Raw genomic sequence first — 22,342 nt, forward strand, 5'->3', positions numbered from 1 at the left:
GAGGGGCTGGAGGATATGGCTGCGGTCTGGGAGGGGGTGGGCCACAAGCCCCTGTGTGTGTGTGTGCGTGCGTGCGTGCATGCGCGTGTGGATTTATTCAGACAGCTGCCCCTGGATTGAGTCGAGTTCACGGCATCCACAGGGAACAATTTAGGCTTTGTGAGGTGAGGGGGCTGGGGGGAGTGATGGTGGGGAATTCAGGGGTTGAGAAAGAAGAGGAGGACACGGTCAGAGGGAGAGTTGGTAAACAGCTGCTAAAAGACTCACGGCACCCATAAAACTCACCCTGTCCTTTTTAAGTCTCACCTTTGCAGCTTTACTGTGATCTATTTACTGGAGTTTACTGCTGTTTGACTAGTGTTTCCCTGTTCTAATGAGATTGACTTTAAAGTCACAGGTAGCTGCTAGGGTCACTCAGGACAATGAAACTAACAAGAGACCATGGGTGTGTTCAGTGAGGTGAAACGTTCTGTTCATATGTCTTCTACGCAATACATTTCTATATGAACGTTCGGCAATATGAGAGGAACAGTCCAACATGTTTACCACTGAGACTCATAGAGAATCAACAATCAGAACTAGCAGGGACAGAGCTAACGGTAATGTATTTTGATTCATATTCCAACCAACTCACTAAATCGTTACTCATTATCATCACTTAGAGAATCAAAGACGAAGCAAATGTCTGATCTAATCTGCGGTTGTTTGTATGTTTGTAGTCTGGGTTGGGTTTTGTGAGATGAGTGATATAACATCAATTATAGATAGAGAAGAAACATATAGAGGTTTAGAGAAAACAACGAACAATCGAGTTATGCTCACACACTTTTGTTTAGTTCTTTAGTCTGAGGTCAAATTACAGCGCAAAGATAAAAAATCAAACATTAGTCATCACTAGACAGATGGGAGATACTTGTGGAAGTACTGTGGCTTTGTGTCCTACAAGTGTTTGGTTCTTTACAGTAAAACTCCAGTAGAAACAATAAAAAACTTCCATAAAAGTTCAAACCTGCATTTTTACAGTTAACAACCCCCAGCTTCCCTCCATAGGGACTTCCCCCAGTTAGCAGCACAGCTACCTCTCAGTTCCCTTCCGCCATTTTGATAATGGGCTACATGACAACAGTGGTGTAAAGTAAAAATATTTTGAAGCATTACTTAAGTAGTTTTTTGGGGTATCTGTACTTTACTATTTATGTTTTTGACAACTTTTACTCCACCGCAATCCTAAAGAAAAGAATGTACGTTTTACTCCATACATTTTCCCTGACACCCAAAAGTACTCTTTACATTTTGAATGCTTAGTAGGACAGGAAAATGGTCCAATTCACGCACTTGTCAAGAGAACATCCCTGGTCGGTCATCCCTACTGCCTCTGATCTGGCGGACTCATTAAACAAAAATGCTTTGTTTGTAAATTATGTCTGAGTGTTGGAGTGTGCCCCATGGCTATGCGTAAATAAAAAATAAATGTAAAATTGTGCTGTCTGGTTTGCTTAATATAAAGAATTTGAAATGATTTATAGCACTTACTTTTACTTTTGATACTTAAGTACATTTAAAACCAAATACTTTTGGAATTTTACTCAAGTAGTATTTTACAGGGTGACTCACTTATATTTGAGTCATTTTCTATAAAGCTATCTTTACTTTTACTCAAATATGACAATTGGGTACTTTTTCCAGCACTGCAGGAGAAATGAGACAGGTGGGCGAAAGAAAGAACAAACAGACAGAGACAGTATGGTTTCACATAAGATGCAACGAGTGAGTGGGAGAGGATAGGAGAATAGAGAATGAAAATGAGAAGGTTATTGAGCGGCACCTCTAGTATGTTTCTCTCACACACAGCAGAATAGACAGGGTCTATTGTAACGTATTGGGCCGGGAGGTAAACCAGTAAATACACTGTGTCGAGAATCATCTTTCACACTGACATCAAATGGTCTCTGAGGAGATGGGCCACCGAGGAAGGATCTTTGGTTGTCATTACAGTCAACCATGGTCATAAGACTCTCATAATCTCTCATGCTCTATCTTCCACTTCAGCCAGTGGCCTCCTAACAGTTTCTGTTGTGATGGTCTGGGGGGGAGGGGAGCAAGGCCAAGGCAACGGGATGCGGGTGCGTGTGTTTTGTGTGCAGAATGGGGAATGAAGCCTGAGCTGAGACACTGGCAGCCTCAGGACAGGGAAGGGTAGCATGGAGGTGAATGGGAGAGATGAATGAGAAAGAGAGAGAGAAAAAATAGCTTTGAGATCCTATAGCTTAGGGATTCTAAATGAATATTTTTTTTCATGTGGGGACTGCTCTGTCAAAGAACCTATTGAATCTCTATTTCACTGGGGTAAGAAGAGACACACTAGCAGTACTGTTTACCATCTCTCTACTTCTATAAGTGACTTTCAGCAGCACTGTAGCATGAAGAAGCAGTTTCACTTTGTTGTGGGAATGAAGTGAGTCTCACAGAGAAACAGAGACAGACACAGACAGGGAGATAGAAATAGAGACAAAGACATAGACAGGGAGATAGAAATAGAGACAGAGACACAGACATGGAGATAGAAATAGAGACAGAGACACAGACAGGGAGATAGAAATAGAGACAGAGACACAGACAGGGAGATAGAAATAGAGACAAAGACATAGACAGGGAGATAGAAATAGAGACAGAGACACAGACAGGGAGATAGAAATAGAGACAGAGACACAGACAGGGAGATAGAAATAGAGACAGAGACAGATAGAGAAGCAATTAGAGAAAGAAGCAAGAAACCTGCCAGGATGCCACCATCGACCACTGAGAAAGCAGACAGGTCTATGAATGTAGACCTCTATTCAACCCGCATTGTGAATGTTCAGCTTTACAGCGTGATTGAAAAGTAAAGGCAATGTTCCCGCTTTAGCAGAGACTGCACTCACGTAAATGCTCAAACGCTCAATCAGAAAGTTTCTATCAAGGAATCAGATTGAATAGAGTTCAACGTTTGACTGGCCCCAGCAGCCCCTACAGGTCAGAGATCACCCATTCTTTGTCAATGGGCCCTGAGAGAGTGAGAGACAGGCTGGGAGAACGAGAGGGGAAAGGAGGGCACGGACCCATTACACACATGACAGGGGAGACTGGGGGTTTTGTTTAGGGAATGACCTCAAATGTACACACCCATAATCATGTCATCATGTATATTATGTATATACTGTTATTTCTATTGTTTAATTACCATTTTCACAATTTTATTTCACTAGTCCTGCGTGTTGGAACTCGAACCCTAAGACTTCCACTGTACCCTGCAATCACACCTGCAACCCTGTACATGTGACTGTTAAACCCTCAATGTGAATCTGAATCATTCTGGCCAACATACAATAGGAAACAGTGTCACATTCTTGGCAGTTCGCCCCCAAAACTTTTTTATTTTATTTTTTACGTGTGGTTAGGGGGCATTCACAGGTAACTTGAGATGCAGTTTCCTCAATAGAATGTCCTAACAAAGTTAAATAAGAGGGTGGAAGAAAGAGAGGGTGGGAGAGAGAGAGAGAGATGTAACTCTACCCATCTTTGTCCCAACTATGGCCTAACACAAACAACAAACTGACTAGAATTATCAAATGAGCACACACATACTGCACTAGTACACAATTCCAATTTGTGTTTACTTTTCAAAATGTGAGTGTTCAGTTGTCATATGAATAGATGTAAGACTGGCTGTCAGTTTGAACGTTGATGCTCCACATTTATCTTTTTATGGTCTCTCCTATCTGGTGTGTCTTACAGGAGACTGTACTTATCAGTCTGGCCTGAGAGACTCTGTCAACGCCACACACACACACACTTATTCCCATGAGGACACAGTATCACTCTGGCCCGAATGTGACAGGCAGACTATTCTCTCTCTGTCTCTTTCACACACACTCAAGCATACACACACGCACACGCAGAGCCCTTTTGACTCTGTCCGGTGTGTTGCAGACAGAGAGCCCCCACTGACGTCCACTCTGTCTGTCTCTCTGTAGCAACCAAGAGTACAACGTCACAAACTATTCAGCCTATCTTTAACCTTTACCTTGTACTTCAGGGTGAATGCAGACAAAGGGAACCATGGTGAACGTCAATCTGCAAACTCAGCACCTGGCAAAAGAGAGACTGCGACGGTGTTTATTCAGTTTATGGGCCAGTTTTACAACACAGCAGGCCAAATCCGCAGGCTACTTTAGACAGGGAACATGTTGTTAGGCTGGCATAAGCACTATTATAGGAGCAACATGTCCATTATGGCAAGTGTTACATGAAGTACATTTTTGGGTCACTGTGTCACTCTTAACCAGCTGTCTACCTCCCAAGGGCCAAAGAGGATCCTGCGTCAGGGAAGCAGAATTTCCCTGGATAGTTACCATAGTTAGCTTTGCATATTGCTATCTTAACTGGGTCTCATTTAGAGTGTGCTTTGCCTGTGTGCTCCTAAGACACGGAGTGGCAGCTTTACACAGTCTTGATTGGGTGACGAAGAGAAGAGACAACAGTGAGGAGTGTGATATGTGAGACGTGACCTAAGATGAAGCACAATGGTCTACATGTATGTAGGATTGGAGGGTCTCCTTTCCTCTACAATCTAGATGAAGGGAGAAATGTGAATCGTGTGTGTGCGCGCATGTGATAGGTCTGAATTGAGGTGGAATCCACACTGTTTCAACAGACAGAGAATCCCTCCATTTATGTCTCTGACATATCCCTTTGCTTTATCTATGCCCCGCCAATCACACTGTGATGTCAATAAAGTGGCCCCATGTTGAGCCTCGCACCCACACCGTGTTTACACACATCACCTCACCTCCCATTATATCCTCCTTCACACCCTACGTTATGATGAAACTCTAACTGGATCACACACACAACCGAGAGCCGACACACAAGCACACACAGACACGCAGTGGTGTCCTCTAAGCAGACACAAAGACACAACTCAGTAAATAACAACATACACACATTGGTCTACAATGACACAATCCTGAAGCGAGCACACAGGTACTAGTCAGACACCAAAAGACAGACAGAGCGGCAGAAACAGACAAACTCTGGGTAATAAACTACCCCCTCTGTGCTCCACCCTAACACCTACATCTTGTTTACTCACTTCCAGTTATATCCCTCTTCACACCATTTCACTCACTGTTTTGTTTGCACCCACACATATCCCCCCTCTCTCTCCCACACATACATAAATGCTCCCTTCCCCCACACACAACCAATACGCTGTAAATAATAAGGTAGAGATCAACTCTTAGAAAGTATCTGATTGTCCATATTTTCTGAGAGTTATGGTGCATATATTGTAGTATGTTTTTTGTATCTGAAATTAGAGATTGACGTAGTTACAAATGTGACTGTTGTACTGATTGACAGCTTAAGAGTTGACTCAATAAAAGAAAACTGAAGTACTTTGACAGTTAGCGATTTACTTTGTAGCTGCAGAGGCTCAGACCAACATAAAAGCAGTGGGCAAACTTCTGGAAACGTCTGCTTTAAGACATCTACACATCAATAAGATTCCTTCAAAGGCATAAATTGCACTGATTCCACTCCTCTGTTTCTCTGCTCAACTACTCCCCTTCGTCACCCTTTTTCTCTCTTTCTCTCTCTCCCCCTCAGTCAAAGCGGAGTAATCCACCACAGGTACATGTTGCTGCATGAAAAGTTCTGTCGACCTCACGGGCCTCTGTAACAGAGAGGAAGACAGGAGGGCTGAGGGGGTCTGCTGAGCTGAAAAAGGCCTTTTGCTGTCTGTTTAGTGCTGGAGGGGTGAGGAGGGTGGGGGGGAAGGAGCGAGGTGGGGATGGGACAGATGGTGCTATGGCTACTGTGAGAGGGGGAGCCAGGGATAGAGCCGGGGAGCGAGGCATGCCTCTTTTATTGTTCCCCCCCATCTCCCCCAGGTTTCACAAACACCCTCTCCTGAAAGGCCCAGCGATGCGATGCCAATTTGGGACGTATAAGGTTCTATCTGACATGTTAGTCAAAAATGATAGAGTTGCTCTTTAGGTGGTCCTTTACATGTGAGATATGTCAGAGTTTTGAAAAATAAAATGTATGATGAAAAGGAATACAAATCTGAAAGTTATATCTGTGTAAACACCTTTTAACATGGTGCTATAAGGTTCTATCTGCAATCCAATCCCAAATAATAATATGTAAGGTGACATACTTATTGAGTCCTGACGAGGAAGAGATCACAAGACAGTTCTGAGATCTGGGACTTAAAAAAATACTCAATATCTCAGAACAATGCCTTGCGCAGATAGAACCTTACAGTCACAAGGTCTTAAATTGTCTTGCTAGCGTGCTGCAAAGGGTCCATCCCTCGCCCCTCCTGGGTCAGCAGAGGGAGAAGAAAGGGGTAACAGGGATGGATGAGGGACAGGGGTAGAACAACCTCCTTTCCAGTCTTTTAAGCCTTGTTCACACTGCAGGCCTTAATTCTCATATCAGTTTTGTTTTTCCAAATCCGTTTTGGAATACTCACTGTCCGAACAGCAAGTTACAAGTGACCAAATCAGATTTGTGTGTGTTCAGACCGCAGTCATTTGCTGACATGGCTACGCTAGTTGTCATAGGTGTGTGCGCAGTTGTGTAGACTGATTGGTGGTGGTGCGTGTGATTTCTGTCACTCAGAAGTTGTAGCAAGCTAAGGTGACAACAATGCCTGCAATGGACATTTCCGAATTACTTTTAAATATTCAAAATAATAGTGAAAGAATACTTTTAAAGCCTCAAAGGACAAGATAATCCAACTTTCAAAACAAGTATTTTTTGGGCTAGCCACAACCATCAACTAGCTAGCTTTGTATCTGACGTCAAACCACCTATGAAGGTGGTTTGAAATACCCTATTCCATGGGCTTTTTGGCTGTTCAGACTACAGGAAAAAGAACAGATTCGAATCAGATATGCAAACAATTGGGATTCGAGTCACATCCAACTGCCAATGTGAGCAAGGCTTAAGAGAGCTGCATTCTGGTATTTTCTACCCCTCTCTGCTGCTGGGTTTTAGGGGCACAGAGGAGGAGAGTGAGGAGGGCCAGGTGACACTGACTGCCCCTCAAAGAGGGAGGTTCAGGGGTTTCTTATTTCTTATGGAAATGGAACCACTGCAGGGCTTCTTTCTCTCTGTGTGTGCTAGACATGGTACTGGAGGTCACAACAGAGCCCTGCTCCTCTGATACCAGCCCCTTCCTGTTCCATCTGTGTGTGTATTCTGTTCGTAATTACCTGAGGTAAAACGTCCCTGAGTGTTGGCATTCATTGTGTTGTATAACTCACATTGTTACATAAACATGCTGCAGAATACATAACTGAAGTTTTTAGTTGTCTGGGCAGGTCAACTCAAATCGTTTTTTGCTAAAAAGTTTGAAATCAAAAGGTAAAAGCATTTCAGACAAGGGAGTGCCAGCGTGACCAAAAATAAGCCATAAGGAACCAGACACACCCTCATAGTCCTTTATTTTATATTTACCCCCACACAACCAACCCGAGGGCACCTTTGCCAATACAGGTTTAGAAAACATTACTTCAGTCTGTAGATCTATTGGCCGTGTTGTGATTTCCAACTGTTTAAGCCTGGTGTTTAGGCTCAAACAGGCCTCTCCATTCCTAGAAGGTAGGATTGCTGAGTCAAGACTGCCGCTTTCCCCTAACAAATGTGCATGTGCACACAAACACCCTCTTTGAAGGGTTTGACAGAAATTAAGGCTGCACAAACACATGGAGGCTGGGTTCATAATGTAACTTGACACATTTTCCCAGGACACAAAGGCGTAGGTATTAAGCAGATTCGGTTGCAGGTTTCTTAAAACAAAGGGACATACCTGAATTTGTCCAACAGAAATGTGTATTAAAAAGACAGTCCACTTAATGATTACATCCAGGAAACTGCTGATAGATCCCTCTGTGTCTGGTGTAGAGCATGTCCAGACACAGGTGTGCCCTTAAGCCAAGCCAGTGCTGGAGGCACAGACAAGCCTGGTCCTGAGAGTGAACACAACAGAAAGTGATAACGCACCACTCATACAAACCCCTAGGCCACTCATGCCAACTAGACCTGAAAGGATCAGAAGGGTATAATGGTCCTGCCCTATGGTTAGGTGTTTGACGAATACTATCCAAGCCTTTCAGATCAACACACAGACTTAGAGTAGAGGCATCCTGAGTGACGCAGCATCTCAGTGCAAAAAGTCTCACTACAGTCTGGTTCGAATCCAGGCTGTATCACATCCGGCCATGGTTGGGAGCCCCATATTGCAGCGCACAATTGGCCCAGCGTTATTCGGGTTTTGCCATCATTGTAAAGACTTTGTTCTTAACTGGTTAAATTAAAACTTATGTTGACAGGTTCCCTTGGGTCACAAAAGGAATAGATCACTTACAATGTGCTACAGGTGCAAAGCTGTGTTGATTAGGAACACACAAATGTAAATTGAACTGACCACAGCAAGAGACAATCGGAATTCATAAAGGTTTATTGTAATAAAATTGTGACAAACTGTACAAATATTTATAGATGCACAAAAGTCATTTAAAATAGTTACTTTAAATGCTTACTGTGCGTCAAATAGCTTACAAACTATATCCTTCCCCTGTCTAGAACAGTAAGCAATGGTGAGCTGCTCAACAGCTCGGTAGGAAGAAGAGGATGCTACAGAGGGCTGAGAGCACCACACTACCTGGCAGTGCTAGACGTTAAAATGACGCCAACAATCACCTCACAGCTTATTCTACCTGGGGGGGAATAACAGAAGACTTCCCAACAAAAAAATTCACAATAGTGAAATATTAAAATCCTAACCCCTTTTGAACATGTTGACAGTATAAGCCATTTTAGATTTTTAATGTTAAGTCTACTGGGATGCAAGAGGTGTGAAATTAGTATGCCATTTGTTGAGATTGACATACTCCACTTTCTCTGAACACTGACTACTGCGAAAAAAGGATCTATGAAAGTTAGGCAGTATTCCTCAAAGGTGTTTGGGCAGAAAACATCACATTAAGGCAGTAAAACCTTTTAGAGGCAGCTCTTTTTACAACTGGGAAGTCAGACATTTTGTCTTGAGTCGTTGATTTCAGGGCACAGATAGGTGACGTGGTCCCGTAAGATTACAAACCAGCAGTGAACTGAATTATAAAACCACATTTTTGTAAATGTATAGGTTACTGAACAAATACTTGACTCCAGTTATACGATTATTTTAGTTTACATTTGTGGGAAGTGGCGTGAAGTATTATTACACCATGAGAAACTAGCATCAGAATCCCAGAGATGTTGTGTTTACACTTAATAAAGCCCATGCTTGCATGTAGTGTGCTAATACCACAGGACATAAGCACACTACATACTGAGAGTCCCAGCAGTGCAATTAGAGCCTATGGGCTGGTAGTCAAACATTCTAAAGTGCTACCCAACGCTCTAACAAATACCAGGTGCTTTTAGAATACGCAAATTCAATTAAATAAGCAATCAAGTTAATTTAATAGGGGAAAACACTATGAAATGAAAATACAAAAAGGATCACTGTGGGTGGTCGATGGCCTTCACACCGACGCTGTTTGGCGTCGCGGTAGTGCCTGAACCACACTAGCTCGAGACAGTCATCAGGTAGTTCTTCGGCGGGCTAGTGCGGCCACCGATCAGAAACTGATTCTTGCAGTTGTTTGTGGGGTCAGGGCTAGGGGCTGCTGCGGGCGCTAGGGACTCTGCCTCATAGAGGACACAGATGGAGCCATCCTCCCCGATGCGGTAAGAGACCTCAAAAGGGTCCACCCAGAGTGTCAGCTCCCGGGGAAGGAGGGCAAAGAGCTGATCGCTAGTAAGTCCGATCCGACCAGCAGCCCTGCCAATGATTGGGTCCATTTCATGATTCATTCTGATGCAGCGGTAGCCGGAGCCCTTCTGTGGTCTGTCAGGGAACCAGTGGTTCTGGTAGTGCTCTGTGAAGAGAAAATGTTCAGACAGACACGAAATTAGAAGTCAACGTGCTGCTTTGAAAACAAAGCCCCAGACAATAAAACTTGACCGCTGATGCTAGCTATAGACAAGTCAACCTCCTTTGAATGAGTTTGAATTACTGATATGGGATACTACTACCTACCAACTTTTGCCGACATCGCTCGCAGCCCCAAATATAGCTATGCTCGAGAATAGACAGTTGGTCGATCCTTCGATTGGGCCTAGTAAAGTCTCGAGACAAGCCTACCTAGGCTAACGAGAATTTTCTGCCTTGCAAAAACAGCAAAGCCATTCGACAAAACATCGTAAAATGACACTTAAGCAACAGGTTGGCTTTCTATTTCAACATTATCTAATATTAGGTAGAGCATTTGGCTGAAATTAAGTATTAAATCGATAAAACAAGACAGAAAGTGAACGTTCGCTAGCTAACGTTAGTTTGACTGTCAGTTGAACAGACAAAGGCTAGCTAACGTTAGCTAGGTTGACGCTAGTAAACAAGCAACCAGTTTGTATAGGAAGCCATTTCGACATTAACTTTAGTACCGAGCAAATCTATTTCTATAGGAAATGGCTAACCAAATTACCTGATAATGACTGTTGAAGACAATCTCTGAAATCATGGAGTTGGTGTTCGCTCAGGAAGCCTCTTGTTCTCAATAGCCTGGAAACAAAGGTTGCTGCGGCCGTTACTTCGGGCCCTATTTCACTTCTAGAGGAGTATGCTTGGTTCATTTTGCCCGCAAAATAGTTTTCAGTTCGTAGAAAATAAGACGTTTTTTTCGACAGGAATGCAGTGTGAAGCAGAGGTACCGTAAACTAACGTTGGCTAGCTATGCGGGCCTCACTCCAGTCCAGGGCTAATCCTTCAGTAAATGGAATCTTCAAATCAGAAGCAGTAATATCAACGCACCAAGTTGGCTCTGGCCAACGTAACATTCAGCATTCTTTATCCAAAATAATGGTTCGCTTAATGTTGTGGCCTCTCTAATAGCACTTCCAAGTTCTCTTTGTGCTTACATTACGGCTTGTGGCCTCTTTTTATCAAGGGACAGAGAATGGATGACGTCACTTAAGTGCCCTTTTAGAGTGATTGGCATTTTAACCAATGGGATTCACAGAGAAAGCGGACACACTGTGCGATGTGATTGGTTCACATCGTGGAAAACAATCTGAGAGCGTGGTGGGATTAACATGCAAATAGGGTTCCGTCCAACACCAAATATAGAAACTGACGTCAAACCCTGCTCTAAAAGTATTTGTGACGACAGTACGATAAAAACACCCCTTACCGTAAGTTTCAAACGAGAACATTTATGTTTTTCTCGTCTATGGTTTTTCCACTACACTAACTACCGTCTTTAACAACCATTGACATGAACTCAAAATAGGTTTGATGACAAAATAGTTCTTGTTTAAACTTTGCAGATACAGTAAATACGCTACACCAGGAAGAAAAACTGCGAGAGAAGTTATTCGATCCCCTTCAGCCAAGTGAAATGAACACACTGTTATTGACAAAAACATTAATCCCAAGTATGCATCCAAGTATTAAACACAACATATTTAATTGAATCAATGCCAATAGAATTGTATTTGATGAAATACTTTCTCGGCTGCGGGGGACAAACTGTTAAATCACAGCGTTCAAGTGTGTGGCGTTGTGATTCCGTTCCGCTGGTGCTACTTCAGTGACATCTGGTGGTTGGAAATTAAAATAGACTTGTGCAGTTTTGCCCATCAGTGAACTGTAGTCAGTGTAGACCGTAGCGTAGAGAGTAGTTAGTCTGAAAAAAAATATTAGCTCATATTTTAGAAAACACATCAGATCAATGTGAACATGTTGGCTATATGAGAAATCCATTCTCAACAGGAGCAGTAGGCCTCAGATCAAACACTTTCTGTTATTTGCCATCTGGTTTGCTCTTTGTCCTCCTAGGCCTTTTGACCTAGCTATTAGTATCATGGTGTTCAGGTTAGATTTTTTTTGGTGGGGTGGGGGGGGACGAGATCCATATCTAGTTCTCCAGAGCCACTGAGATTTATTTTCTCTTGTGGCCGACTGCCTGTTGCTTAAATGCCACAACCACATGCTTGACCTGCTTGTCTGAATAGCAAATGAACTTTAGCATTTATGCTCACACAGCAAAGGCCACAGCAGCTCCTGAGGTTGTGTGTATGTGATTGGTCTTCTCGCAGGATAAGGGCATGGCTGGTTTCTGGTCCATTGCAAATTGAAGAGTTCAACCCCACCGGCTTAATATTTACATTTCTGATCCTGTGGGTTTAGATCAGGGATGGGCAACTGGTGGCCCCCCTTTTGTAGACCCACGGATCAATGTACTTACTGTTTGTTGAGAGCCAGAATAGAAGAATATACAACGGGCAATTTGTCTTAAAACTTGTATGAAAGTGAGGGAGGTAATTGGTTGCTCAGTTTCAATGGTTATGACACCTCTGATGTTGCTGCCTGTCTCGACAAGACAATGACCATATATACCGTAACAGAGTGACCCCTGACCTGGATAGACTCCAGCCACTCTCTATGGTCCATCTAGAAGGGATCGTCAGTTAGTGTTTCAGCAGAAGCCCACGGTGTTTCCTGAGGGTATTATGACACCCTTCCTAACTGTTATGCTATATTTGGATGGGATGATGTCACTGTCGCAGTAATGGAAGGCTTCAAGCACAGAACCCCCTCACCATGGCAACACCAGAATGATTTTCAGCCAAAAGCGGGAGGTTTTTGTTGTTTTTCCCCCCCTTTTTGATGTGATCTGCTGTTGATTGTCTTGCAACTTTGCACTCCGTATGTGTAGTTTATTCCTCTCGTTTTGTTTGCGTTTGTAGCTGGGTGTGTGAATGCAAACGGCTGCATGTATGATTGTCTTTGTTGTTGTGAAATAGGAACTCTGAATATCCCTCTATTTATTTTATTCAGAGCGGTATATGAGAACTCCAGCATGTTATAATAAGTCCATGCCAAATACCTTGTGCGACTCCAGTCTGTATCTCTTAAGTTTAAGCAGTTTTGCTCAGAAATCCCATTTGATTACTTTATGCATGAAAGGTACTGTATCACTTGTCAAGTGTATGAAAGCTGTGAAAAGTCTCTCCTGCCTCGAACTAGTCACACACGTCCTAACCAAGTTATTACTGTATCAATCATGTCTCTAATAAATGTGCTGCCTGGGAATGTTCCTGGAGCTGAGGATCTGCTCTCCGGTGCAGGACAGACAGGTGATGGTCTTCGACTGCAGCTGCTGCACTTAACAAACCAAGAGCAGAGATAATATTAAATAAAACTGACAGACTCGGACGTTGGCTGGGTGGCTTGTGAAAACAGGGCATTCCAATCATCAATGGCATTCGAAATCAAATCCTAACGTATTCAAAAAGTATTGAAAGGATCTCCACACACTTTACAAATGAAAATGGAAAGGATAAGGAAGAAATACTGTTCATATTGTACAGTACATGTAGGCCTGTAGTGATAGATGCCTGAGGAGAGAGAGGCTGTGTTGGAGTGTGATGGACAGATGGATAGAGTCAGAGTCATCACAGTGGACTGACTCCTAGCAAGCCATCTGGCCCTCAGGACCCCACTCTCCCCACCCAGACTCAGTTCTGAACTCCACAGAGAGACAAAACGTGTCCTGTTTGATGCAAAATGAACTAATGGAACCAACCATGCTAATGGGACCTTTCTCTTGCTTTGCATGTTGGTCTATTGAAAGTGGAACACAGCTGCAGGTTTCAGAAGTAGCCTGTACCCACAGATTTAGGATCATCCCTGTCTGATTAGTTGAATCAGGTGTGTTTGTGCTTGTATTGCCTATAATTCAGGAACTCATGCTACCCAGGTGTTGTGTACTATGCATGAGTTCCTGCTGCCTCAGGGCCACTTCCTGTTCTGATTGAGTGACCTTTGATACCTGCGCTGTGTGGGCAGCATGGAGCCACCTACAGGCAGAGGCTGACTCCGTACTCTGGAGCCTCAGGTGGTCTGCTCTCACACATTATGGCATGGTCACGGGCTCTACCCACACATGCACATTGACACACACACACACACACAAATATACACGTACTCACACATACATTCGCAGAGCCACGCACATATAAGCACTCACATACACACATGCACAAATGCATGGATGTAAGCATTCACATACACACCCACACATGAAAGCATACTCACACACCCCTTAGCACTTCTCCTAGCTCATCTGATGAGAGCTGACATCTCCCTCAAGCCCCGTCGTGTTTGCCACCCACGACATATCTCTCTTTCTCGTTCTCTCTGCCTCTTTTTCTCTATTCCTCGCTCTCCCGCTCTTCTTCCCTCTCAGCTTCTGTTTCTCTCTCCCTCTCTTCACTCTTTCTCTGCCTCTCTCTCTACCTCTCTCTCTCACACACACACACTATCTCCCTCCCTCCCACCTCTATGTTCTTGGTCTTCTCGCAGGTTAAGGGCATGGCTGGTTTCTGGTCCATTGCAAATTGAAGAGTTCAACCCCACCGGCTTAATATTTACATTTCTGATCCTGTGGGTTTAGATCAGGGATGGGCAACTGGCGGTCCCCCTTTTGTAGACCCGTGGATCAATTTCCAAAGACATTTTTAAAAAGATGTGCTTACTGTTTGTTGAGAGCCAGAATAGAAGAATATACAAGGTGCAATTTCAAAATGTGGTTGTGCATCAGCAGTTTTTCTCTTGTGATGTCAGTCACTGACAGTCACTCAATTAGCCATGTCGGCTAAATGTGTAGAATTGCAGGAAATTAGCTTTAAAACAGTAAACATTCCTCTCCACCCCATGGCAAAATGGGTAGAATTGCAGAAAATTACCTGTAAATGCATTTTTTTCTCTCCACCCCATGGCAAAATGAGTAGAATTGAATGAAATTTGTTTTAAAATTGCAAAGTTTTCTCTCTGCCCCATGGCAAAATGTGTAGAATTGCAGAAAACTTGCTCTACAGGTTCAATGCAGCCAGCTATATAACTTGTAGTAATCATGATTGAATTACCGACAGGGGGGCCCCATTGATTTTGTTAGTCACTCTCACTCAGATATCATATTAAAAACTGCAAACATTTCTCTCCACCCTATGGCAACATTTGTAGAATTGCAGGAAATATGATGTAAAACTGCCACATTTTCTCTTCGCCCCATGGCAAAACGAGTAGAATTGCATATTTAAAAAAAAAATAATAATGTTCTGCATATTGAGCAGAATGTGTAGATTTGCAGCAAACTTGCCTTAAAACGGCAACATTTTCTCTATACCCCATTGCAGGAAATTTGCTCGAAAACGTAGAATTTTCTCGCTGGCTCTGACTGCATGTGTAGGTATCGATGTGCGTACAGACCCGTGAGCCACTGCAGACCTCCATGATGAGTTTTGCTTTCTCCAACCAAGGAGTACTAATACCTTAGCTCCAATTGTGTGTTGCATTGTATTTTATTACCATGACCACTACAAAAAAAAGCTCATATGCATGTGTTTAATGTAGTTGAGTATCAAGTTGAGTGTCGTCAAGTGAGCAATTGTGTACAGTACTGTACAGTAGGATACAGACTGATTTGAAATTATTATTTTTTATTATTTTTGCTTTGCTACTATTTTGGCATGTGATACATTTTCACAACTGTTAGTACAAAACGCAAAACTTGTCACACTTGTAATGCAGCCAGTCTTTCATTCAAAACCTGTCATTGTGCATTCATTTGGATTGTAAACATCTCTCACCACACAACCATTGATTCAAAATCTAAGTTTATTGCGAAATGTCATGAGAACATTGGTTTAATCACCAAAACACAACATAACGATATCTTTTCAATTTAGTCGTTTTAACTACCAGTTAATCCAATAGCAAACAATGCAAGATATGTGTTTCAAATCGCCCTTAGAAGTGCTGAAAGTAATATGCTACAGTACTGCAAATTACAGTCGATTACACAATTTTCACATTAGGCAATAGACTTACATTACCCAATAAAATTGACAGAAAACCTATAATTTCCATAATATCTATCCAATGTGTAATCAAAGGTCTGATCAATGAAGACATCCTCTACAATCATTTATACAAAACAAAAAACATGACATTTTCAGATATAATTGCAACATAGGTGTACTGTCTGTAATCAGATGTAACAAATTAAATGAAAATAAAACAACGTTTAGCACGCATTCATTTGCATCAAGCCTGTCTTGTGCATTTGGCCTCATTGTTCATGCACCGCGGGAAAAAACTTTTGGCATAGCGAATCCAAGCTTGACATTGGTCTGCATTGAAGTCGTCGCATGCCTCATACATGTCCAGAAGGAGGGTGGCACGCTCATTGGAATGGCGATCGTACTCAACTCCATGCTGAAAAACATTCCTCAATAGGGTTGAGGAAAGAAGAGTATGGGTCGATGATGTTCCGCTCACAGTGTCCAGTTTTGGCCAGGTTGAAGCCCACTTCATCAACAAAGATATACTTGTGATGGTTCACAAGTACACGGCCACGGTCACCACCATGGGGTCTTCTGTCAATTCTGAGGGTGGAACAGAGTATACTGTCAATAGATCATACGGTAAGAATACTGTAACATATTTTGTGAATTTACATGTATTATAATGTAATTTACTGCATATGTAATTGTCATGACGTTGGCCTGGGGGTAGGTTTATGACAGTCATAAATACCTCTTTCCCTCTCCCTACCATAACTGATGTGACATAAGAAAACCCATTGGTTAACATAGAGATTCTGGGAACATCAGAAGTTGGGGGGAAATTAACTATATTCTGGTAATCCGACCAACTGAACATATGCCGTGGTACTTAAGGTATATTATGTCAGTTCGGTTGCCCTCTGACACATTCTCATCAATGATAGAATGACAAACTCTACTGTGGAAAGTCTAAACGTCAGAGGTATCGGATTCACATGGAATTGTTGTTTAATTCAAATGTTTGAATATGAAATTATTTGTGAAGAGATGAAATGTAATTTTAGCTTCCAAATGAGAGATTTGGGTTTTCATAAGTTTGGCTTCTGCTCAACCAGGGGCCCGCCCCTGTGAAGAGACATGGGTTATAAACTTTTCAGACACACCCCTCTCCCTCCACTATAAAAGCCATTGACAAAAATATAACTTCCTGTTCCGGGGACACTAGGATGACGATCCGATGTCAGAATGGTTCAGATAATAACTACAGAACTAAGCCAACATCAGCATGGACTTTGGTTGTAAATGGTATGAACTTTGAACTCGTATTCACTACAGAAGTTATACCTCCTAGCCGTTGAGTTAGCAACAGCTGCTACAAACGCAGGTTAGGAAGGACAGTCAGAGTATCCCGTCTACTCCACATCGACGTTACTCCAACGTATCCAGTGACCACCAGAGACATTCTTCAAAGGACAGAGGACTCGGTTTGGCAAGACGGTCTTCCATCTACCACCAACCTACTGAAGCGCAGCTCAGAGTAAATATTTATTGCATTTTCCTTTTCTAAATGGGCGGTAATTTAGAATGCATAAGATACTGTATTTACGATGGTACAGCTTCGCCTATGTTCCAGTCTCCCGCTCTTTCACTAAAATCCCGCCCCTTTTCTTTGTGTAACAAGCTGTCATATCTATTCCGCCCGCTAGGGACATTTGCCTTTATGACGGCAATTTGTGATCAAGTTATGATTTAATTGTGTATGTGTGATTCTGTGTGATTAGTTAGGTATTTAGTAAATAAATAATTAAACCCAATTTTGTATTGCTGATTCAACTTGTTAGCCAGGATTCTTGCAGATAACCAAGGATTTACAACTTTCAGATGAGACTGAATAAAATGACGATTAATGTGACTGCTATGGATGTAAAATATTACTAAATCTTTAAGAGTTTATTCGAAAGATAACAGCTCTATAAATATTCTTTCTTGGTGTCCCTCTCTAGTTAATTACATTTACATGATTAGTTCAATCAGGTAATATTAATTACGGAGAAATTATTTTATAGAATAGCATGTCATAGCAATTAATCTGGCATAGCCAAAGACACGACATAATGGTAAAGCATAGTGCACATCTTGCAGACTTATCGGTTTTCTTGACGAAATGTTCTCATGATCGAATTGACCTTTTCAGATTTGGGTGGCCTAATCTGGCAGCCACTGCCATGGTAAGGCCTCTGTTTACCACATGGTCAACGACGATGGCCCGGACTTCATAAAACACAACAGTTCCCTGCCATCTGCCTCCCTCAGCCTGATGTCCACCTCTCTGACGGGGCCCATATGCCCACCTCTTTGACCTCTTTGATGAGGCCCATGACCACCTCTCTGACGGGCCCCTTTGCCACAGGCTCTTTGATTTCGTCGTCTCCCTTGCTGTTTATCCAGCAAACACCCTTTTATATGGTGACCAATTGTAGTTACCACTATGTGAAATCAATTAGCAATGATGAGTTTTCATTATGTATGGTTATCATGTACCATACATGTAATTGAGATGTTTATACTTTACAAACACACATTTTCTTCTGTAGTTCTCAAAATCCATATATAGTACACAAACCAGTTTAAAATCTATTGGTCTACCAAACGGTTACACCTCCATCTGCAACTCTTGGACTAAACACCTCCTTCTGCAACTGGATCCTGGACTTCCTGACGGGCCACCCCCAGATGGTAAGGGTAGGTAACAACACATCTGCCACGCTGATCCTCAACACGGGGGCCCCTCAGGGGTGCGTGCTCAGTCCCCTCCTGTACTCCCTGTTCACTCATGACTCCATGGCCAGGCACGACTCCAACACCATCATCAAGTTTGCTGATGACATAACAGGGATCTGATCACCAACAACGATGAGACAGCCTATAGGGAGGAGGTCAGAGACCTGGCCCATGTGATGCCAGGACAACAACCTCTCCCTCAACGTGATCAAGTCAAAGGAGATGATTGTGGACTACAGGAAAAGGAGGACCGAGCACACACCCATTCTCATCAACGGGGTTGCAGTAGAGCAGGTTGAGAACTTCAAGTTCCTTGGTGTCCACATCACCAACAAACTATGATGGGCCAAACACATTAAGAAAGTCGTGAAGAGGGCACGACGAAGCCTATTCCCCCTCAGGAGACTGAAAAGATTTGGCATGGGTCCTCAGATCCTCAAAAGGTTCTACAGCTGCACCATTGAGAGTATCCTGACTGGTTGCATCACTGCCTAGTATGGCAACTGCTCGGCCTCCGACTGCAAGGCAGTCGGTGACCCGTTCCTGTAGGTTCATGCTCTACAACATTCGCAGAGTACGACCCTGCCTCACACAGGAAGCGGCGCAGGTCCTAATCCAGGCACTTGTCATCTCCCGTCTGCATTACTGCAACTCGCTGTTGGCTGGGCTCCCTGCCTGTGCCATTAAACCCCTACAACTCATCCAGAACGCCGCAGCCCGTCTGGTGTTCAACCTTCCCAAGTTCTCTCACGTCACCCCGCTCCTCCGCTCTCTCCACTGGCTTCCAGTTGAAGCTCGCATCCGCTACAAGACCATGGTGCTTGCCTACGGAGCTGTGAGGGGAACGGCACCTCCGTACCTTCAGGCTCTGATCAGGCCCTACACACAAACAAGGGCACTGCGTTCATCCACCTCTGGCCTGCTCGCCTCCCTACCTCTGAGGAAGTACAGTTCCCGCTCAGCCCAGTCAAAACTGTTCGCTGCTCTGGCACCCCAATGGTGGAACAAACTCCCTCACGACGCCAGGTCAGCGGAGTCAATCACCACCTTCCGGAGACACCTGAAACCCCACCTCTTTAAGGAATACCTAGGATAGGAGAAAGTAATCCCTCTAAACCCCCCCCCCCCCCCCCCTTAAAAGAGTTAGATGCACTATTGTAAAGTGGTTGTTCCACTGGATATCATAAGGTGAATGCACCAATTTGTAAGTCGCTCTGGATAAGAGCGTCTGCTAAATGACTTAAATGTAATGTAAATGTAAATGTCATTGCCAACAAAGGGTATATAACAAAGTATTGAGAAACTTTTGTTATTGACCAAATACGTATTTTCCACCATAATTTGCAAATAAATTCATTAAAAATCCTACAATGTGATTTTCTTCCCTCATTTTGTCTGTCATAGTTGAAGTGTACCTATGATGAAAATTACAGGCCTCTCTCGTCTTTTAAAGTGGGAGAACTTGCACAATTGGTGGCTGACTAAATACTTTTTTGCCCCACTGTATTACCTCGACTAACCGGTGCCCCCTGTAAATAGCCTCGCTATTGTTAATTTACTGCTGCTGTTTAATTATTTGTTACTCTTATTTATTTTTTTACTTATCACTTTTTTCTTCTTAACTTCTTAAAGCATTGTTGGTTAAGGGCTTGTAAGTAAGCATTTCACTGTAAGATCTACACCCGCCGTATTCAGCGCACGTGACAAATAAAATTAGATTTGATTTAAGTGATTAACCATTAAGCGCAGTTGGATTAAGTGATGGTCAAATGTGTTTAAACAAATGAGAAAAGAATCATAGGAAAACTATTGTGAGCGTTGCATTGTGGAAGGCAATGACTTTATATGAAAGGTATTTCTAGATGAAACACTGATTAGGTTCGGTGAAAATGTTACTGTGGGATTTTGTGTGCGGTACTTAGTCAATTGAAAATATGCTTTGAGTTTAGAAAAAAACAGCATTTTTGATGATCTGTTTTGAGTTTTGTACTAAGAGTTGTGAAATTTTACCACATCATTGTGAAAATAGTACCAAAGGGATAAAAAAAACTAAAGGGCGGAACAGGAGAAGGTGGCAGCGTGTTTCCTGGTTTTGTGCCACCAGTACAGTGATTTAAACCCCAGACTAGGCTCTCTGTATCTGCGGGTGAAGTGGAGGACGATGTACATGTAACACCAATTGACAGTGGTGAGGAAAATAAATGCAGGCGATGCAAATGCAAGAGAGCTTTTCAAACAGACCAGTGTGTGTGTGTGCCTGTGGTTGTGTGTGTGTGTGCCTGTGGTTGTGTGTGTGTCTAGTAAGAATATTTCAGACAAGCTCCAGGAAAGTGCAGATCTGTGTTGCTCTCGTTAGTGAGTGGAGAGTTCTGGGAAAAGGGAGTGAATAAATAAATTACATGAGCCTTTTCTGAGGTGGCGTGTTTACAGTGCTCTCCTCTCCTTCCTGATGGCTCCTTACTAATGGTAAGACTTCTTCCAGACCAGAGCATGGGGCCATGAAACCTTAAGGTTGAGACATGAGCAGGCAGGTTCCCTGTGTCAATGTGAAGCGTAGATAAACAAACGTATTCTGCTCTGGTCAAGACTTTGCCTAAAATCACAATTTCAGTCGGGCACAGTTGTCCCTTACACATGAGACTGGATATGTGAAAGCAATATGGCCGAAACTGTTGAGATGCTGCCTACACAGACCCAGTTGTCTCAGATTTGCATACGCAAAGCCCCTTCTTCATGGAGAGACATTTAATCAATTGTCATGCTGAATCCTAATGCCTATTTGACTTGATTAATTGTAGCCTGGCAGAACACTAACGATCATTCCAGTTACCATTGACGATGCTTCAGATGAGAGGTGGCTGTTGATTGGAGGAAGTTTCACTGCGTCAACGGCTGGTCCTCACGTCATTGGGTGATGGTTGCAGGTGAAGGTGATTCTTATTAGCATAATAATATCACCGCTAAACTCTCCCTTAATCAAACAGACAGTGAAACCAGGGGTGCATTGAGGGTGGTTATGTTCAGCACAATAGAGTAATAATGCCCAAGAGATTGTGGGTACAGTAATGTGAATAGCATATTGTAGCGACAAGGGGGAGTTGGTAGACATGAAAGGGGATACACAGTCAGTTGCACAACTGAATGCCTTCAACTGAAACGCGTCTTCCGCATTTAACCAAACCCCTCGAAATCAGAGCGGTGCAGGGCGCTGCCTTAATTAACATCATCAGCACCCAAGTAGCAGTTGTTGTTGGGGTTTAACTGCCTTTGCTGAAGGGCAGAAGGGCAACTTTTTCCACCTTGCCGGCACAGGGATTTGAACCAGCGATCTTTCAGTTACTGGCCCAATGCTCTTAACCGCTAGGCTATACCTGTTCAGAGCCGAGTACTGAAATGTTTACTGCACACATTATGCAGTTACAACAGGGATACATGACAAGACATGTAGAAAAGTAAAGAAACAGAAGCAATCAGTGTATTCCATGTATGATGGAGGACCTTTTCTTTGTCATTTGCTGATAATTGTCTCTTCAGAGAAAACTATTCAAATTCCTCGGACGGAAACGGAGTGAGAGATGACATGGCTATGCAAGTGATATTTAAGGGAACGCCTCTC

The 22,342-nt window shown here is 43.0% G+C and overlaps 1 protein-coding gene across 1 annotated transcript; it reads right to left on the reverse strand.

Annotated features, from left to right (window-relative positions):
* Positions 1-8,493: 8,493 nt before the first annotated feature.
* Positions 8,494-11,074, reverse strand: LOC139563398 (protein BTG2-like). The gene is made up of 2 exons (XM_071382041.1): positions 10,581-11,074; positions 8,494-9,974 (listed from the first exon to the last, which is right to left on the reverse strand). Exons 1-2 carry the CDS (start codon positions 10,726-10,728, stop codon positions 9,622-9,624), a joined length of 501 nt encoding a protein of 166 aa, XP_071238142.1. The 5' UTR covers positions 10,729-11,074; the 3' UTR covers positions 8,494-9,621.
* Between the last annotated feature and the right edge of the window lie 11,268 nt (positions 11,075-22,342).

Source organism: Salvelinus alpinus, chromosome 2 (assembly GCF_045679555.1).
Source record: "Salvelinus alpinus chromosome 2, SLU_Salpinus.1, whole genome shotgun sequence".
Classification (NCBI taxonomy): domain Eukaryota; kingdom Metazoa; phylum Chordata; class Actinopteri; order Salmoniformes; family Salmonidae; genus Salvelinus; species Salvelinus alpinus.

Excerpts from the sequence above, each read along its gene's own strand:
- LOC139563398 (XM_071382041.1), bottom strand. The coding sequence starts at position 10,728 with ATGAACCAAGCATACTCCTCTAGAAGTGAAATAGGGCCCGAAGTAACG. Across the intron at positions 9,975-10,580 it reads TCTTCAACAGTCATTATCAG|AGCACTACCAGAACCACTGG; the intron begins GTAATTTGGTTA and ends TTCTCTTCACAG.